We start from the raw sequence: 21,483 nt of genomic DNA on the forward strand, positions 1-21,483 counted from the left end.
GTCCTTTCTTTCACCGCAGGAATTATAAGGCAAAATATGTCCAAAGGGAAATTAAATTGCAGGGAAGCTACAAATTAAAATTGAAAAAAAATAATAGGTATTCACTTCTGCATTTCTACTTAAATAGATGCTTACTGTGTACATCTTCTGAATATGTTTCTGCTGGAGGGCTTAATATGCTCAGTTATTTAATACGAATCTCTTCAGTAGGTAAGGAACACTCACTCCAGAATCTTCTTTAAACTATTACTATTTTTTCAACGTGGTAGGCAATATGAGAATAAATATTACGTGAGCTTCCATTTCTGTTACATGGAGAAAAATGTTTTTCTCTGATTCTTATTTCATTTTAGTACTTGGGAGGATCGAATTACAGAGATATGCTACATAGTAGTTAGAGAAAGTTCAGCATCTTTTTAATAACTGCTCAGGGAATCAGCTTGTGGCTGATAGAATATTTGGCTATAGCTTTGCAAAAGCATAGCTATTCCCATCTTGCAGTGCCCTGACATCCTATCTCCTATAATCTGTGTTAGTTATGGATAAAGAACATAATATTTCTTCAGAAGATTCCTTTATCTCTTAAGCAGCAAAAAAGCAACACTTTTAAATTAGTAACTGTATAGATTTATGGCATTTACATGCTGAGACTCTGAACTATAAATCTCTGAGTAGCTAAATAAGTATCATGTTTGTTCCCTGAAAATGAAATAATTTTTATATGGATTCAGCAGGGGAACACTAAGCCCTTTCTAGCCATTAAACAAATGGCTGAAGAAGTGTTTTACTCTGCTCCTGCTGTGTAAATAGGTGTAAATGGTTATTATGCCTCGATATTGAAGGGCGGGATGCAAACCAGGTGCCTAAAGAAATCATCCTCCACATCCATAGATGCAGAGGTACTGCAAACAGAATGCACAGCTCAGTTATTGTTGTGTAGGTTAACACACCTTCGGACCATCACCAGCTCGCTTTTCCCTTCTTTTACTGTAAAGAGGTATTGGGTGGATTTGTTTTCCTAAGACTGAGCAAGTACTTGCTGATAGGAAGTCAGGAAGTTTGTATGACCTCCAGGCATTCTTGCCCCCCACCGCCCTCATTTGTTTTGGGGTCAGAGGGGACAAAGCCTGGTTTGGAGAATTTTATGGCTGCCTAAGAATCAGCAATGCTGCCACATGTGATAAGGACTGTGCACAGTTCTGGCAGCGCTCTGCTTCTGAACGTAGATCTAGAACAGACAAAAACTACAAATTTGGAACCTTTGACTTTGGATAGAAACAATGTATAAATTTGCTGCCTTGCCTTAGAATCAAGTATGAATACACTCATCTCCTTGCATGTAAGTACCGTTATTAAAGTAATTGGGATTACTCACACAATTGGGTAAAGCACAGATCTGCCAGACTGCAGCCCAGAGAGAAAGCTCTGAGGCAGGACCTGAGACCATGTTACTGAGCTTTGGAGCCAGCTGTGAGTCTGGACATGCAGAATTGCCTGCGGATTAGATGTGCTGTGCACATGCTTTTAGAAGGTAGCAGAGAAGGAAAGCAGGGTAGTGGTGGTGAAGCAGCAGATGGCCTAAGTAGCCATCTGCATGTGTTGCCATAAAATGGCAGGAAACTGTTATGTTAGACTGCAGTCTGTGTTATGAATATCCAAAACTAGCACTTGGAAAATTCAGAAACTTGAAAGAAATTCATGGAGCTTGTGAGAGCCGTTCTCAGTTAGTAGCTCTTACCAGGGGAAATTACATTTGCCTTTGGTAAGCAGACCTCATTAATCACGCTGTTTCAAAGGCTTGATTATTAAACTTCCCATTGCATTAGAAAATAATTGCAAGGGTCATACTGTAATGTGTCAGTGGAGGAAGAAAGCTGTTCCTGCATGGCGGAGCAGGTTTTTTCAGCTTAGTACAAGGTGTTAGTAGCTAGGCATGTGGTATGGCCTCAGATAGTCCCAATGAAATGAGATTCATGCCCAGATGTCATCAAAATCAGGACCTAATGCTAGGATTCTGTAATTATAGTGAATGCATAATAGCACTTGTTAAGCCGAAGCTGCTCCCATTTGCAGCTCTGTGGAGCCTGAAGGAGAGTGGCAGAAGTATCTAAATAACCTGCATGCAGTAACCGCTGCAAAGCCCAGTTGAGAAACAAATAAAAGAACCTGGAAACTTAATTGCAAATCTTTCTGAGATCTCAGTTGCCTGAATAATATAATCTCTACTGGGAACAAAGGTGCACTCAAGACAGAAGGGCCTTATGGTACAGGCAGATATTCTCACCTTTGTATGAATTATGATATCCAAATATATGAAGGGCTTTTGTGCTGACAGAGGGAGAGGATTTTCTTCTTATGCTCTCTTTTTTGTGAAAACTTATTTCACCCTCCCCTAAAAATCATGTTGAGGATGGGGCAACTTTAGCAAAGCAGCTATCAAAAGACCTTTTTTCCTTTTTTTTTTTTTTTAATATTGCTTTGAGTCTGAATAAAGTGCCTCTGTTACTTTAAGTAATAGGAAAAAGGTCTTTTTGATCTGCGTCCCTTCCACGAGGGAAATCTCAGCTTCTCTTTAGCCCATGAGGCAGTAGGGGGAGTTGTCTTCTGGTAACTTGGTTTCAATCTCCCCCTTTGTTGTCTTCCACAAGTAAAATCAGGTCAGCCTCAGAGCTCATAGTGTGAGCTATTTAGATAATGAGGAGTTAGCACTTGGGGGGCTTTGGAAGCTTTTATTTCACAAGAACCAACTGAAGTCAAGAGCCTCTTGTTCTATGGGATAGTTTGCGGTTCACAGGCACAGTTCTGAGTAGCTCAGAGACCCTTCCAGGAATGAGCAGTATCTTGCAATTAGGAGCCGAAGAATTCAGGCACCAGTTTGTGTACTCCGTGTATCTTGGCACAAGCCAGTGGTATCTGCTGTGTGAGACTGATGTGCCACCCAGGTAACTGAGAGCACTGTTCAGTCTCATGATCTTCATACAATCAGAGCTCAGTGCTTTGAAGTTAGAAGTGATAAATCAAATAGAAGGAATGTATTTTGCAATAACCTTCACAGCAGTGATGTACCAGAAATACAGGTCACAGCAGAGCTCACTTTGTTTAAATGATTCTCAGCATCCTTCCTTTTTTGGAGAGAATGGTTTTGCACAAGAGTCATTTACAGGTAAAGAAAAACTGTTGTGAACAAGTGCTTGCCCACCATTAGCTGACAAGAGCCAGGATAATCCTAGAAAACCTGATCAGGGCCTGATTCCCATTTAACTGAAATGGTGGCAGTCTTAAACTAATGCCCTAATTCCCAAACCGAACTTGTTCCCTAACAATTATACAGGATTTCTTTGGTCTAAACGTTAACATTATGTGTCCAATAGTGTCACAGAATTTCAGTATTTGTAGAAAACCTTTCGGAAAACAGTTTTGTGGGTAAAACAGCAAGACTTAAGACATGAGTTTTGTGTGCTCATTGAGGTTATTAGTGAGCTGCTCAGGATGGAGATTTCACTATTGCTAGATGCAAGGTACATCTTGTTTATGTGGTGCAGGGTCATTCCTCCAATGTTTGGTTTCTCTGATACTTGAGGAGCATTCATGAAATAGCAATTAGGGCATGACAAATACCTTAACAGGCCTGAATCAGAACTGGGAGTTTGGTTCAGGGATTGAAGGGAGGAAATTTTTCTTTCCTGCCTGCTGCACTTGGAACAGTGTTTGGCATAGCCATTAGAAATTAAAGTGAATTTGAATCTAGGTGGTACTAGTGAATTGATAGCAACCAATATTAACCAAAGAGACTTTTATTCTTGTTTCTTAGGAAGCAGAGATCCTGAATACAGCTATTCTGACTGGAAAAACAGTGGCTGTCCCTGTCAAAGTGATCTCCGTGGAAGATGATGGCACTGTGACTGATCTTCTGGAATCTGTGGAGTGCAGATCATCAGATGAAGATGTCATTAAGGTAGGATCATACTGCTCTGCTCCATTACACGAAGACAGAGGCCCTGCAAACTGGTGCTGTTCTCTAATATAACAAATTCTTTCATCTTCCTAACTGTTCTACCCCTGGAAGATGAAGGTTTATTATCACTGTTAGGTACAGATTGGTTCGGTGGAGCAATAAAGCAAACACAAAATCACACATTTTTCATCCTGCGTGTCAAATACTTGGAATTGTCTGTCACTTCCCACTTTTAAAGTATTTTTGGAGTTCACTCTACCTTTGCCTTTTAGTTTTCAGCTATATGGGCTGTGTAGGAATGTTGTCAGCTGATGTTCTAGAGAAGGAGGTAGTTCCTCTGAGGTTGCTTTGCCCCATTGGAACAGGAATTGTATGGCTCAAAGTTTGGGTCTTTTCTTGGTTGTTACCCATCAATGTGTTGAAAGCAACATTAACTTCAATTTGGAATTTTCTTTGGTCACAGTTGCTACTAGGATGTGGCACAGGAGACATGTTGACTGCCAGTCATGGACTGGAAACTGCTGGATAAGGCATTTGACCAGCAGATTTACTCTGTACAACAGCACTGTAGCCTAAACCTCCTTGAAATATAAATGGCAAGACAATAAGATATTGCTGATCTTAGTTCTGACTCAGAGTATGTACATTCCTAGTCAGTGGTGAGGAGAGAGCCTGCAAGAGTGTGTTTAAGAGCTTTTTCATTACTGGAATCATATGGTCAGACTTGATCCTCAGGAAGATCGCTGCTTCTTGGAACTTTCAGCTTGTACAAATATTGCTACTAAAAGCTTGTAAGAAGTCCTGCATATTCCTACTCAGCTTGGTTAATGGTTAACGCACCTTAATGGTAGTGGAAGGACATGGTCAGCATCGGTGATTGTGGGAGACGTGGTAGAAAGTATTCCAGCATAGTGACAGAAATGTTGGCTTGTCTACAGCAGCTTTTATCTTTTCACAAACTCATCTGTGGCTGTCACTTGAGAAGAGGAAGTGAGAGACATGGCTACAAATAAAAGTTAAAATTGAACGTTTTTTAACATAACCAGCATGTTGCAAAGCCATTACAAATACTACAGGCTGCCCCTGCAGCTGCTGGGAATCCCTGTTATCCCCCTAGTTTTTGTGAACTGCACCATATCGAGGACTTGGCCTTTGTGAAATTTGCCTTAGCCTGAAGCTGACTGGATTGCTAAGCTTCCTGCCTGTTATGGTAGTTCATTTTAATTTGAATTCAAACAGCCGAGGGTAGTGTTCAGCTTCAAAGCAAGCCTCTCTGGGCCCCATCACCTGAAAGAGATTCTTCCTAGTGACCATTTTTTGCCTTTGTAGGCAAAGATGGGTGTAGGTGCTTGGTTGTTACTGTCATATGGGAACCTGTTGGGGAGTAAAGACATATGTGCAGGTTTAGTAACTTCATGTCACAGAAGGAGTGATAACTTTGAGCAGGGTAATTGAAGAATAGAGCACAGTACAGGTTTAAATGATCTTTCTTGCACTCTCTATACAGATGGGTTTTTTTTCTCAAATATAATTTTTTACGCTCACTGGACTTGCTTCAAGTAATTTCTTCATGATAATTTCTTATACACAAGATGAACCCAAGCAATTTCAGAGTCCAGCATTTTTTTATTTTTCCCTTTTAGAATCTACTCAGGGTTTCTATTTCTGTGAACAGGCACCATGTTGGTATTTTCTGATTAAATGTGTCTGTCTGGCTGTCTTAAAAGAGACAATTTTTTTTGCTTCTATGAAGCCCTTCTGAACCTGATAAATCAGCCAAGTATAGCAAACTCTTAGATTGAATCTAGGTTCAAAAGCAGAAAGAAATTAATTGGGGTCCTTGTCTTCCCTGTGGAAGTTAATAGACTAAGTCTTCACTCACTAACTCACTCATTAGCTAACTTTTTAACTGTATAAAAAGAATTTGAAAGCAAATGCATCATTTGGACAATATTTTTAAAATCAGTTTTGTTTTCTGGAGTTTTATCAGAATTATTTGGCATGTTCATCGGATGTTTGTGCAACGGTTTTGTCTGATACAAATCTACAACAATCTGTAGGATAAATATGCTCAACTCTAACCCTGGCAAAGAAATTGAAGTTGTAATACTGCTGAAGTGAATAGCTAACATCGGTTGCAAGTCCACGAATATACCAGTAAAGGCTTGTGTGCTTATCATTGCACAATGATGCTAATGATAGGCCCTATCAGTAGTCAGAGATCAAGATGTTCTGGGCTTCTGCAAACAACCCCTAGAGTTCACTGCTCTGCAGCAGGAAGGCAGGTTTGAGCAGCATTAACTTGAGTTTAAAGGGAGCTCTTAATTGAAAACGTGTCTCAGAGTTTCCAGTTTACCTGCTCGGTTTCACTTCAAGCCTTATTCACAGACATCTAATGAAGATAAAGATACATAATTACTGGCCAGCCTTCAGCATGCAACAGTAATTAGAGTTTCTGTTCTCTGGACATTAGAGTAGTGAATAGAAAATGGAAGAAAAAGTCTGCTTAAGATGCCCCTTGAAATATAAAGAAAGATTAAATTTCTTTGTGTCTTTCCCATTGCTGTTTTTCAGTGCATCTGTCATGTCGCATCTAGCAGATTGATTACGTCTTCGTGGCTTAGCTTTTATTCCTGTTTCCTTGGTGTTGATTAATGATGAGTTTAAGCTCATTTTCCTTGCAGAATGAGGATACCTCATTTTTCTTTTTGTTTCAGGGACCACATTTATTACTCAGTTCTTTCATTTGAGACTTCCAAGATCTTTAAAGAGCTGGACCAAATTCTGCACTAACTTGTTTCCTGCCAGACTTGGTTGAAGAAGTCAGGACGGAATTTAGTCCATTGAAACAGTATTTTTATTGGCAGATCATTACCTGAAATTATTTGGTCCATCATGACAGAGTAACCACACCAAAAATAACATGGAGGCATGTTGTGGGCTCGGTTTCACAAATGAGGAATCTGAGACACAGAAAGGTTAAAGTGAGGATTTCAAAGTGCTGTGAAGGGATTCTGAACATTGAAGTACATTGTAGAACTCCTACTGACCTCGTGGAGAAGAGATTGGTGAGCAGACTTTTTTGCTGAGTTGTTAATATGGATCAAATTCTCAAGATGATTTGAATAAAAAATGAGGAGAGAGGAAAAATCAACATCTTCTGTCATTTTGAAAAGACATTCCCATTTCAAAATGGCCTTTGTTTTCAAGGCTCAACCAAACCTAAAAGTCTCCAAAGCAACACTTTCCAATGCTTTGGGTTTCCAATTTGATAAGTTAATTGAAAACCTGCATTTTGGTCACCCTGAAATGAAAACTCCTTTAGGTTCATTTTGTTTATCAGTTAACTAAAAATTCCAGTTATTCTCAGCTCTGTCCAGAAGCCACTTGCCAGAAGTAACATAGTGAATGGTGCCAACACTGGGAATGGAATACAGTTTCTCTGTCTCTTTTATGTAATACACTGTGTAACTTGTAGAGGATTCCATTCAAAATCTGTGTGTTTTCCAAAACTCTGTAATTTTCTAACAAACTACCTGTAGCTTATTTCCTTCTAGAGCATCTTGTTGCTTTCTTAGATAAAGACGTACTAACTTCTGTCTATATTACAAGCAAACTCCTGGGACAGAAGGAGTGAAAGGAGGGTTACGACTTCTGGTATCACTTGCACAACCTGGCGAGCCATGGGGTTGTGCAGGATGTTATGGTATGGCTTCTCCTTCTGAATTCCCATTTCCCAAAGCTCTACAACCAGTTCTGGCTCTGGGAAAATTGTCAGGCATTTTTGCTTGTCCTCTGCGGCATCTCATCTTTCTGGCTTTGCGTGAGGAGTGAAGCAGTGATGTTTTATCCCTGCTTGCTGTTTATCAAGCAGCTGTAGAGTTGCAAAGCCAGATTGCGCCTACATGATAGGAAGCTACTGCTGATGGAGCGAAGGGTTGTTACCCACTTTGTTCTGATCGCTTTGGACTCTATTAGAGGGGATAACAGTGCACCTGGAAACTTGTAAAATATTACTGCAGGCTAATAAATCTTTCAGTAACACTTAGTGTGGTTTTATCAGTGGCAAAATGCCTTCTTTTTAAACAAGTGACAGACTTTACGGAAACTGAAGTGTCAGAGCATTTAAAATAGCCTGAAGCAGACACTGTTTTAAAATGTTAAACTTTTAGTAGCTGTTTCTTGTCTTCCTTACACTGGTTTCTTTTCTTACACTTCAGGGAAAAGTTGAATCCTACAGTTAGTGGAGTGACAGAGTGAAAAATCAAAAGGAGGAGATAATTGAGTCCAGGATTTTATCTGCTCCTTAGTTTAGCCTTGACAGTTCCAGTGCTGCCGATTTCACAACCATATTGCTAGTGGCAGTCCATCTGATATTCTTTTTACAACACATTCTTAGGTGCGTGTGATTACACAGGTTTTCAGTTGCGGCTTTTAACTGGAAAAGAAAACCCTTGTGGCAGGTCTAAGGCATAGGGCCCCGAAAAGGAAGTATTGCAAAGGCACACAAGAGAGTATGGAGAATCACAGTTTTCCTGTGATCTCTGGAGTTTAAGCCCAGCTGAGGGTATTTGGAGGTGTATGTTATGGCCTGATGGAGTTGAGCAGCTCAGGTAGTCAAAGAGGGAATCCAAGTAGTCACCCTTCCCTGGTGCTTTCTGTAGTGATTTGGTGGAGGGAGAAGGAAGGAGGAGAAAGCATCCTGCAGTGTAGCAAAGCAAAGTGGGAGACAAGAGTGAGTAAGAGCAAGCCCCTGTTTCAGAAGCAGTAATCTTATTAAACCAGCTAACCAGAATGTGCAACATCACATTCAAGTGAAGTTGTCACATGGGTTTTGGTTACTCAGGGTTCGGAAGATACAAATAGAAGGAAAAGCCAGATGTAATCAGCATAGTTTGATGAATGCTATCAAAGAAAATATTTTCCCATCAGCAAATGGTATTTTGTCTGGATTGAACACTTGCCTAGAGTGTGGTTGTGTAGGGCTGAATTTTGTAATGGGAAAATAAATCTCTGCCTTGAGGGCTTGGTGAAGATCAAGTTCGTGCCATGTTTTTCCACATTATAATGTGTTTTCTCTCACCAGCTGAACTGCCTTGTTCCATCCCAAATAATTTTGATCGGTCTTGAAACACGCATTTGATTTAAGTCAGCAAATGGATGTTTTTATTTTCTGCAATGTCCAAACATTTCATTCTGATAGAAAATGATGAAATCATGTCCTGTCATTTCAACTCAGTTTCAGTATTCCTGACATCAGAATCTTTCTGAACTTTTCACCTTACAATGAAACAACTGTGAAGAACAAAATCCTTCTTCCAACTGCCCTAGCAATCAGGAGACAGCAAAAACTCAGAAAAATGTGGTATCTAAATTAAAAGTTGTAATAGTAATTGTCAGTGCATGTGCTGTTAGTGTTGGTTATAAAGGGAGCGGGACCAGTTTTATTCTCTTTCTGATATGAACAGCAGATATAGCAAAGGAGAGTTCTGAATGTAGAACTGATATAACAGTCCCACATGTCCCAGGAATCGACTGAAACTCACCTAAAGCTGTTGAAGTTACCGGGTTTGTCCCTTTTCCGTACTGCTTATTCACAATTTGGATGTGAATCTTGGCAAGAAACAAGTTTTTTGTGGAGTTGTTTGCCTTTTTGTAATCTTCCATACTGTAAATCCCAGTGTGACTGCTACAGTTGCTGCTGTCTACAGTTTCTTTGTATTTATGCAAGCCTATAAGCTTATAAGATATAGAACCTCTCTGTAACAGAAAAAATCCAAGTAATTCCTGATTGAAGGCTTCCTCAAAATTATACAGAAGATACCCAGAAATCTGTCTCTTTGTACTTAATGGGAAAGAATATGTGTTCTTGTAGAGGCAGGGATCATAATCTCTTTTTTCTTTGGGTATTTCTGTTCCTTTATTAGGAGGAATATGTCTATATTCATAAAAAGAATAAGGCAAAATCTAAAGACTATCCAGTCACTAATGCCAAAGGAGATCTGAGTGGGCAGATTTAATCATTTGATGAACCCAAAAGGGACTGATGAATGTACCTAATGTGTTAAACCATTGCTAAGGTGCAAATCTATGACTGTTTCAAAGGAACTAACATGGAGCTGCCACCCCTGTCTTTCTGCTGGCCGTGAGTGCAACTGAGTGAAAATTAATCTTTCCTTTTGCTACTGCTTCTTTTTTCCTGTGGATGAGCTGTCTGCCTGCTCAGCTCCCTGCTCCCTCACTGAATTCATTTCACATGCTCACAATGCTTGTGCCAGCACTGGGAAAGAAGTGACATTGGAGTAGGAATTAGTAGCTAAGGGTATGAGATGGTCAGGAGTGCTTCTTTCTCTTATGTATTTGCTTAAATGACATGTTAATTAGGGTTTTGTGCAGGCGTTCTCATGCTGTCACATCATTACCATCCATGTAAAAGTCTTACCTGGCCCCGTGGCTCTGAATCTCCCCAGTGAAGATGCTCAGGAGCTGTTGTGAAGATACTCTAAGTGCCTCACCCTGTTTCTGAGTGTCAGATTTGTACAGTGAAAGATACCCATGTAGGAATGTCAAAACCACCTTGCCTTCCAAGGGGGATTAGGAGTTTTACTGCCAGTGTTGAGAAGTGCTCCATCATCTCAAAGAAAAGAGATTGGTTGATTGCTAGAAAAAATGTGCCAAGGAGGTAAGGAATAGACAAGTTGAATATAAAGGGAAATTAGTTCTTTCTTCCACTGGGCTAAGCCAGCAGTGCATTATTGAAACACATGATGTCACACTGATAGAAATGAAAGCTAAATTGGGCTCACATCATCCAATAGCACCTGTCTCCGAAACTTGCATTAATCATTGTAAGTTGTGATTATTTCACTTCAGAAGATCCCTTCAGCTTTAAAACTCTTTGGGTTCTTCAGTTCCAGTGACCGTCTGCCACTTCCTTTTAGAAGATGTGGTATTTATAGCTCTTTGTGCCTGCTGTAAGCCAGCCTCCAGATCATGACATAAAATTCTGTGTTGCTTTGTTACCATGCAGTGAAAAGTTACAATATGCCATATAAATTACTGTCTTCTCAGCCCAATTTAGGATTTTTCTGGATGCCTGAGGTACAGATGGATGTCATTCTGGATATCGCAGCCACAAAATGACTTTGCTTTTGCTTATCATTTGGAAGACTGTCCCAATATTGTATTACCTATGGAAGGGAATGGTGTTATTAAAACAAAAATATATGTGACAATGTATTTTCAGCTGATTTAAATGCACTTAGATCCAATGACTGTAATCATGGCCTGTTCTCTCTTCTTCAGTGGTGATGGAGAGAGGAGGTATGGTCTAGTGGTTAAATCTGGGTTGGGATTTAGGCATTACAGATCATAATAAGGGCTCAGTCTGCATACAGTGTGTGACACTTGATTTTCATTTCATTTGCCTCTGCCTTAATTAAATAGGATAACAGTTGGATAACTTGTTGGATGGGTTTTCAGATGCTGCACTGAAATGTGCTGGTTATAGTGGGGGCTCTGGCGTATGCTTTCAGCTGTGACATCGGTGTGCTATTGTGAATATTGGCATGTCATTTGCTTGATTTGTCTCAGCATAGACATATACAAAAAGATGTATAACGGTTCTGAATTACCTTGACAGATAAAGAACATTAATACTAAATCCTTGAAAAATGCTTTGAGATCTTTATATAAAATGTACTATCAGCATTATGATTGTTACTAATACATTAACTAGGACAGACTCTTAAGGAAGCACTCCTGTTAAATTTAACTTAATCACAGCACATAAAAATTACTGTCATGATAAAATATTAGTGGCTGAGTAAGGACTTAGAAATATTTCCAGATTTCTTATGTAAAAGAGTCTGTGCAGGTCTGCTGACTGAAGGTTTCTTCCCTTTCATCCACTGTCTGAACCATATTGCATTACTTTCTAGGCCCATGTTGAGGCAAGCATGTAATCCTCTTTGCCTGAAGCTTAAATGGCAAGAACTTTGTGCATCAGGCCACAGGCTAAATGAATTGACTTAGGCAAGGTAAGTTTCAGACCTTTGTGGTTGAATCACAAATACTTTTCTGTTCAGCTTTAGGCAGGTAATCATGCTTACTATTTACCAGGCCAAGCATTAATTAATAGGAGTAAAGAAGTGCAGAGACTGATCTAGAGGGTGAACAGTTCCCTTTGAAACCATGGAGAGTGATACTTGAATTTCTGCAGCCCAGAGCATTTCTAAATTCAGGCATTTAGACATCAATGTCCTGATACAGTCCTAAGGTGAAACATCTCTATCCACAGAGCAGGTTTTCATGTCTCTCTTCCCGTCCATATATGTGCAGGAAAATGAATGTAAAGACAGTACATGGGAGATGATTTGTCCATCTTTGGATAGGCTTCTCTCCATCTTCTCTGTTGCTCCTGTTGTTGCTAACATTCAGCTAATGATACCCACCCATCATTTCAACTCAGCCTCATCTCTCAGTCCTCCTGCAGTTCTTCTGTAGTGGCTCTCCAGCTGTGCCACTGTTGCTGCTGCTCTTGCTATTTTTCTGTGCTTGCTGCATCTTATATATTTTTCTCTGTGTTTCTGCCCTTACTTACCCTTTGAGTTGCCAGTTTTTAGCCTTCTAATATCAGCCCCATTTTTAATCTTTTCTGAAAGCTTTGAGACAACAAAATATCTAGTGGTACCCTAATGTCTCGTAAGCACCATTTACGGCATGTCCAGATCCTACAGTTCCTCATTTAACATTTGCAGAAGTGCTCAGCTTCCACTTGCAGAGCTAGGTAAGCTTGGGCAAAACAAATATATCTCATAAGAGACCAATTTATTCTTTTCCAGAGATGTTTTTGGTGTGGCATAATTAAATCTTAAAAATCGCTATCCTTAAATAACTCAGAGTGAGCATGTTTGGAGGCAGATGTTTTTGTGTTGTTTCGTTCTGTCAAGTGCAGTGTAGTCCTGACTCGTGCTCTCAGCACTTCCCTGGTTTCCATGATGACTTTTGGCTACCCATTTACTTGCTCTCCCTGCTGTTACTTGCAAAACTGATGTAATACTTCTGAAGGATTTCCAAGAACATAAGAAGATAAACAAAACACATCTGAAAAGTGCTTTGAGATGTCAGAATACAAGGAGTTACCTGAGTCCAGTTTATTATCCAAAATAGTTATCTATAATAGTTCTCACGCTGTACACACGTGACAGGATCTGGTCTTCTTCCTTTTCTAAGGCTGGGGCTGGGGTATTATATCTGTTTGTAGGAAACATTAGTGCTATTATTTTTCCCACATCAGCTACCCCTAGGAATGCTGATCAACTTTCCTGTTTCAACCTTGTTTTGCAGCATTGTCTTGTTTAACTGGTTATTGGATGATAAGCCTGATTTCTGAAGCTATTTAGGCATTCAAATCCAACTAATTTAATTGGGAATTAGAAACCTAAGCACCTATAAAAACTGGCCTTAATGGCTCTTCAATTTTAGTTAAAAGTGTGTGTATTTAGAGCAGGTGGGTATTATAGAAAGCTGATATTTTCTCTCAATTTATATAATCTCTTCCATATAATAACTATTAAAATAACCAGATTATTTGCAAGCAGGTATTTATTTTGCAACTGTAAAGGGTTTTGTTTGAGTAAATTTAGGGCACCTTCTTTAGACTTCAGGATTCAGCAATTTTTTTCAGCATTTCTGAGTATGAGAAAAGCTGTTGTAGGGTTTGAGATTTTGTGCAGACCTGGAGCTGATGCCAAGATGAAACCTATGAACATGACGTTCCATTACATGCTCCCTTTCATTCCACTAACAGTCGGAGAGGGAAGAGTGAAACTTCAGTAATGAAGGAAAGTATCATTTGCCCTGGTGACTTAGCATCTAAAGGCACAATGAATGTGTACTGAACTACATTTTAGGCATCATCTGTAAGCACTGGATTAATTGCACTTGACTGTCACTAACGGAAAAATCAGGCCCAGTCTCACATGCACACATACAATTTTTGTAATGATTAGATCTGATTCCTACTGCTGAGAATCCAGAGTTAACCCAGTGCAGTTAATGGGATTGCTGTGCACTTTATTGGATGAAGAGAAGAGAAAGTCTGTTCCTTATTGGGAAATTTTTTTGTGTCTAAGCACAGCTCTCACTGTCCCTGGATGGTTTAGTTTGGCATCAGCTTGATGCTGAAAGCAAAGATCAGCCAGAGCCAATTTTAGCTGTTTCAGTGCCATAGCCATAAGTCAGCCCATGTTTCCTTGAAAGTTCTTCACACATTTTGATGATGCTGAGCTGAGTTTCAAGCTTGTAACAAATCTTGAAAGCAACTGTTTCCCTAGGGCTGAGAATTTCATCACAAGGATTTCACACAGGCCTGCAGACAGGAGAAGAAACAGTCCCTCTGGCAATACAGTTGCATGAACTACACTAATTTTTGAAGACACCTTGACAAGTAGCTTTCCAAATTCTGCCCTTTGTTCCCAGGTTAAACAATGTGTGTGTCTAATCTCATCTCCTGCTGTGTTCTAAATAGATTAAACTGGGCTGCCTTCACTGATATTTATGTCTTTGGAGCTCAGGCTGCAAGGAAAGCTGTACATAGGTATGAGTAACCTCATCCTGTAGTTCTTATTCTCCAGATCTGACAGTTACCATCTGATCTCCAGCAGGGCTAATTGCTGGCAAGAGTTTTCTTCATGGACTGATTGGTTGTTCTGTTGCTGTTGAGGGTCTGAGAAAACTGAGTGCATAAAATGAGACATTAAATGTCATAAAGTGTGCCCAACACAGAAAAACTGAAGAAAAGATAAATCAGAAATTACTAGGGCACATTTGAAGATGATCCTAGAAACACATTAACTGGTCAAGAAATTCCTTCACTCAACAGCACAGGAAACAAATACAGAAATAATCTGGTATTGTGCTGTTGGAGGGAGGATACATCGTGGAAGGAGTCTTGGACTCTTTCCCACTCAGACATCAGCAAAAGGTGAGTTACCTGCTTTACACACTGTCAAGGGTGAAGTGATTTACAAACTTCTAGTTCAAACAAGTATTTTTAATCATATACTTTTGCCAGAGATTGATGTCAAGGTGATGTCAGTCCTTTAGAGCCATAAGGCGTTCCTTATTTTACAATGGCTGTCCCCAGATTTAGTAATATTTAGCTTTGTCTGGTCAGTCATTTATTTTTTGTTTAGTGAAAGGATTAGAAAAACAACTTGATTGTAAGGCTGAGGTTTTCAGTGTGATTTAAGGTCACTGACCTGGTGTAGTCTAATGGGAGTTGAGCACTCAACTTCAGGTTTCATTGGAAAATATAGTTCAAAAGATGAGTTTAAGTGCATGATTAGGGTGAAATCTGAACTAGCTCTGGCAAGGTCTGACAGCAAGCAGGTGATGTCCACCAGCCCAAAAGCAGAAACACTCTCATCCACCAGCCAGCTGCAGTAAGTATAGAAAATTTTGCTGAATAATCAGACTTATTACTCAGCTATCACTGCATTTCCCTTTAGATGCAAAGCCTTCTGTTCAGACCCACCTAGTACCTGCAGCACAAAAGCTGGAACTGAGAAGCATGTTTATGTCTTATGGAATCTAGTCCCTTTGCAGACCAGTTTGCTGCTAGCAGAATTTATGGTTGCTTCAGGGCTGCCCTAAGTTTTAATGAGTTTTAATGAGCTAAGTCATAATGAGATGATCACTCAGGCAAGCTTTTTTGGAGTTTGGTACGTTTTCTCATTCTGGGAACAACCCCAGCTTGGCTCTTCCATCAGAAGCTGACACTGCGGTGAGCAGTCTAGTTACACGTAAGTGGAAAAGCCTCGTATGTTTTCTTTCCTCTTCATAGCAAGACAGAAGTGCAGCAGGCCAAAGAATGTATCTCTGAGGATACCTGGAGGTCCTCCCTGCTCATCAAAGAAGAAAAATAAGGGAAAAACCCTCCTGAAAATGATCCCATTCTGCCTGCACTGGTGTCCTTGTTAACCAGAGGGAAACTGCTGAGAGTGGTTTTCTTACAAAGACGTACACCTGTATAAAATGAATGCCAGCTTCCTAGGGAATGGGGCACCACCATGATCTCCCACTGTATACTTGTCTGTTCCACTAAATACTTACCTAGCTAGCTGTGGCCTTTTGGGAAGTTACATCAAGTGTTTCATTTGTTAGAGTCATGTTTTTCTCTTTCACTTGAAATGTAGCCTGAAATGCAGAAAAGAGCAGTTTCTAATTAAGCTCCCGCCTAAATCCATTATAAGCTTCTGAATTCATTGGGACAGGGAGATAAAAGAACTGTAATGATCTCAATATGTAAATATGGATGTAAAAGTTTGTTTGGAGAGAAGGAGGTTAGAGGCCAGATATCATGAAACTGAACATAAAGATGCTTGGTAGAAATTTAATCAGTACATTAGTTATCATGGATTTTCATAAAGATAAAGTAATAATGCGCATTCATGTTTCAGATCATAAATGTGAAGTGACAGTCCATGTGTTAGCCACTGAAATTATATTATAGACCCAAAAAGAATAATAGACGAAATTGAAAAAGCAGAAGAGAGAGTTGTAATAGAATTGGGCATTGGCATAAATATAAATCATGAAAGGGAGATAGATTTAATGAAAGATATGAAAGCCAGAAACTCAAGGTGTTAAAAAGATGATCTGCTTGTCTGATAAAAATCCGTAAGGCTACACAACTGTTAGCTGAAACAGCCAGATTTACTAAAAGTAGATGAACTTTAAAATTGCATGAGGAGTAACGTATTACAAGGGAACGTGCAGCTGCAGTACACACAGTCTATTAAGAAGCTGTGCAAAAGAGGAAGAAGCTTACATTGGTCCATTGGAAATTTTGTCAGAAGATTTACAAGTAGGTATGGGAATGAGAAAAATTGTTGTAATCCAGAGAGCCTAGACAGCAACATTTACATGCTAGCCAGCTATAAGTATCTGGAAGAAAGCACTCTCTGTGAAATGAGTTGGCCAGGCTAATTCTGTGGATGTTTTTTTGTACATAAAAAGCAGGTAGGACAGACACAGATGCCATGTGAGTGATGTCTCCATCTAAGTGTCTGCTAATGTGGCAAGATTTATTTTAGCTTGTGAAAGCCTTTCAGGTTTCACACATATCCATCTATAAGTGCAAAAAACCCTAAAATCTCCCTTGTCTGCACATGTCTGAGGGAAGAAGGCTCAAAAATCCAGATGAAACTGTGCTAAGATCTCCTCTCAGTTTCTGAGGGTGATAGAACAACTTTTTTTTAGTACTGCTTTATGCAAAAAAACCTGTGGAACCAACAACTTTGAAATGCAACTTCATCCCAAGCAATCCTATAGGCATGAATAACTACACACTGAGATTTTGCATCAATCATAGTTCTGCTGGAAATATCACTTCATTTTCCTTCTGCCTCCATTATATGGAGTCCTGCTTTTCAAACAAATGAAAAGGATTAGGGAACCTCTTCTTAACTGCTGTATCTCAACCCACTGAAATACACACACACATACACAGAGATTGGGTGAGACACAGCAGGGAAGAGCCCAAGGAGGAACTGTACATATCCTGTAATCAGCTTTTCTCTTTCTATAGCATGATTTTGCATGGTGAGGATAATCTTAGCAAGTGCCTCGTAACATCTTCCTGAGGCAGACAACCCTTATTGACCTGAGGAGAAATAAGGAATTTAATAAGTCACCTGAAAATCTTACAACAGGTAATTCTTGGGGAAGTTCAGAAGGCTTTGTGCAGCCCATTAAGTGCTATACCACACAAACTGCTCCCTCTTTCCCAGTCTTACTGTGCCTGGGAATGGATGAGTGTCAGTCATCAGATACATGGTAGGTCTTGAAGTTGGGTGCACTGAGTGATGGCACAGTTGGGCTTCCAGCAGGAAATAGGAAGAGAGTGACGGGACACCAGTGAACCTTGCAGTCTGCTGCTTTGAAGCCGCAGTGACAAGTGCATGATTAGCAAGCACAGGGTACCAGATGAGCCCAGTCTGTTCTAAATAAAACATGTAAGGTTACAAGCAGCCAGAATAATGCACCAGGTTGAGCTCAATCGCAGCAATATTTAGCCCTTGTCATCAGCTGTCTTCTCATCCCACTGGTGAGTATGAGGGATAAAACCAGAGCGAGCTCCTGCCAGCTCGCTGTGCCGAGAGCTTGGCATTAATTATGTACATTTTTCCTAGGAACTTTCCATACAGTTGAGCTGTCCAGTTTGTTCACATTGTCTGGAAACCAAGAGGAGAGGGTGCAGCTGCCTGGCTGCTCTAGGTGCCTGCAAGATGGGACAGGGCATGTTTATGCAGGGGACTTGCAGATTAGCATAAGTGAAGCACTAAAGACTTGAGTATATCTGGCACAGCAGCGACACTAAATACATGAGTGTTGCTGGGTTTTGGCCATGAGGTCTTTATAAAAGAGCAAGTGTGGCTGTGAAATGGCAGAGATCTGACAGGCTGCACCATCTTATCACTTTCATACCCTGTAAAGAAGTGAAACACATATCCACCTAACTGGAATTCCTGAGGAGCCTTGTTATAAAAACTGCTCCACTCATCCTCCTGGTGGATTTCTTAAGCTTAAGAAAAAAAGTCATCTTAGCATCCCGCTAAAACGTCAGCAGAACAGCTCTGCTCTTCCATGTAGGTCTGTGTGAGGAACTCTAACCTCTAACACAGTTCACAAATGTAGGCACTTGTTGCCGAGCTAAAAAGCACCAGCCTCTTGAGATGCACTTTCTTGCAAGCTTTATTCCTCCCCTGACAGCAGTATCTGCAAAGGTAAGTGCTGATGCTTAGCTGGTGCTGTGGTAGTACTTCTGAAAGCACTGCTTTTGGGAACAGTCAGCATACCCTGGTCTGATGGGTCTGGCCTGATTCTGAGCTTACTTAGGCATGAGAGTCAAGAAAGAGGAGTTGGCGCCTCAGCTTTGTTGTATATTTTGAGTGGTCTTAGGCTTGTGGCTGTGTATTTGTGTGATTTGTAGCAGAATGAGAGACAGTCCAGGACTAAGGCTCCATCACCTGCCTCATTCAAATAAATAACAATAACTGACTGTCAGACTCTGCTGATTCCCCTTTCCACTCCCCTATGTGCTATTTTCAGGAGATCTTTTATTTTAGAGGGTTCATTTCTGCCAGCTCCTGTGTGAGTAACAGCAGGTACTCTTTCAGGGACTAGTGAAGGTGTAACATGTCTCTAAGCACTGCAAGAGCAAGTGAAGCAGCTGCTCGACAGTTCTGCTCCATGTTTTCGTAAATGTTCCTCTGGAGGTGGATATATCTGTTGAAAGGAGCTGCAGGTCAATCCAGGGTACTGCAGAATTTGGTGCAAATCCTGGTGTTTTGAAGTGCCTCACTTATGCCTCTGAGTTTAAAATCTGTAATGAATTAGGCATGTGAGTAGTCATCCATCCTTTGTAGTGTAAGCCTGATTTCCAGAGAGGGATTTTCAGCATGAACTAGCAGAATTTGATATCCGTAGCTGATCATTTGGGACCTCAGCACCGAAGTCTGTCTAGTGTCCTTGAAATCCAAGCACTGTTAGGTGAATTTGGAAGATTTTGCTAACTAATTACACCATTGTTCAATTGCAAGGCCAAATCCAGGTTAAAGACTTCGTCATAGCTTCCTCTGTTTTCCTCTTCATGTCTTTGCTGTATGTATGCATGGAGAATGCATGCATGGAGCTGTTCTACTTCTCTCAAACTGTGCTGGGAGAGACAAGCTGCTGATTGGTACAGTTCTTCCCTTAACGGTCCAGAGTTCATCATAGGCTTTAAATAGGAGTTTGCTGGAAGAAATCCAGGTACGGAGTACACAGACCCATGTCTGCTCTTTCCTGTAGCTTCTATACCCTAGTGTCCTCACATGAAATGAAGCTTCACAGGAGCTTCTGGATCAGTTATGCAGCTTTGTTATTAACATCATCAATTCCTAAAAACTGAGAATATGCAAGATGCGTCAATACAACAGGGTTATATAGTTTCAGATGGGGTCTCTTCCATAATCTGGCTATTCTTTCTTCTTTTCTGTTTGAAGATAGTTCTGAAATCAAAGTTCAGGGCTCACCTTGATTTAACAGTAAACAGATAGATGGTGTGGGTGCTTGTCAGATGGAGAGAGTGTGAAAGCATTTGGAAGATCAAAGCAGCATGACTCCCATCAGAGTCAATGGGGAACAAGCAGCTAAAATCTTCCAAAATGCTTTCAAATTATCCTCCACCTTTGATTTCCCATCCTCACTGAAACCAGCTCTTGAAATGTTTTATTGAATGTGTTTCTCTTGTCATTTCTTTGAAAGTGGAAGGAAGCTCGGAGGAACTGTCGTCTCAGGTTAGCAGCAAGATCAAGTGCTTTTCACTTACAGGCCAAATGGCACCTAGGCTGCTCTGCCATGTAACCCCATTAGCTGCAATGGGGCTGACAGGTTGAGAGCTAGAGCACAATTTGGCTTTCTCTTTTGTTATGGTGGGAAAAGCTGAAGTTTTTCTAATCTTATGCTGACCCCGAGTATGTTTTAAGAACTGACTTTACTTTGCTATTAGCCCCAGGCACATCATAGCCTAAATCTTACGTGTCTGTTCTTCATTGTAAGGGCTATACACACAAGACAGACAATTGCTCTTTCCATGTTTATTGTTGTCTCTTTTAGTACATTTCTATTATGACAACACCTACATCTCCCAAGAGCATGGAGTCTCAATGACCAGGAGCTCCAGTTCCCTATCAGAGTCTGTCATTTCACAGTCTGAACAGCTGTGAATAAAACATCATTGAATGAACAAAATGAGAAGACAAACCTTTCATGAGGTCAAATGGCAGAGGTGAAGCAGAAACTGCATCTCTTCAGTCCTCCCCTAGACTTGTATCCATTCAATGAGTGAGCTTTTTGTGTCATTATTTTTTCTAGAATATGTCTGTGAGAGGGAATAGTTTCAGGCCTGTCTTTTCTATTCATGCCAAGTTGTGGTTTGGTTGATACGCTGGAGGGAAGGAATGCCATCCAGAGAGACCTTGACACGCTTGTGAGATGGGCTGATGCCAACCTTATGAAGTTTAACCATGCCAAGTGCAAGGTCCTACACCTGGGTCAGAGCAATCCCAGGCACAGCTACAGGTTGGGCAGAGAAGAGATTCAGAGCAGCCCTGCGGAGAAGGATTTGGGAGTGTTGGTTGATGAGAAAATGAACATGAGCTGGCTTCAGTGTGCGCTTGCCACCCAGAAAGCCAACCGTATCCTGGGCTGCATCAAAAGAAGCGTGACCAGCAGGTCGAAGGAGGTGATCCTGCCCCTTTACTCTGCTCTTGTGAGACCTCACCTGGAGTATTGTGTGCAGTTCTGGTGTCCTCAACGTAAAAAGGACATGGAACTGTTGGAACAAGTCCAGAGAAGGGCCATGAGGAGGATCAGGGGACTGGAGCACCTCCTGTATGAAGACAGGCTGAGGAAGTTGGGGCTGTTAAGCCTGGAGAAGAGAAGGCTGCATGGAGACCTCATAGCAGCCTTCCAGTATC

The 21,483-nt window shown here is 40.6% G+C and overlaps 1 protein-coding gene across 3 annotated transcripts in view; it reads left to right on the forward strand.

Annotated features, from left to right (window-relative positions):
• Positions 1-21,483, forward strand: part of LOC133275886 (transmembrane protein 132D-like) — a 275,357-nt gene that overhangs the window by 229,309 nt on the left and 24,565 nt on the right. For all 3 annotated transcript variants that reach the window (XM_061466160.1, XM_061466159.1, XM_061466161.1), the window contains exon 5: positions 3,812-3,955. In XM_061466160.1, the coding sequence (XP_061322144.1) occupies positions 3,812-3,955 (144 nt within the window). The remainder of the gene's footprint in view (positions 1-3,811; positions 3,956-21,483) is intronic.

This window comes from Pezoporus flaviventris, unplaced genomic scaffold (assembly GCF_033815535.1).
Source record: "Pezoporus flaviventris isolate CSIRO_AGI_PZ_B2104156 unplaced genomic scaffold, CSIRO_AGI_Pfla_v1 ptg000041l, whole genome shotgun sequence".
Classification (NCBI taxonomy): Eukaryota; Metazoa; Chordata; class Aves; order Psittaciformes; family Psittacidae; genus Pezoporus; species Pezoporus flaviventris.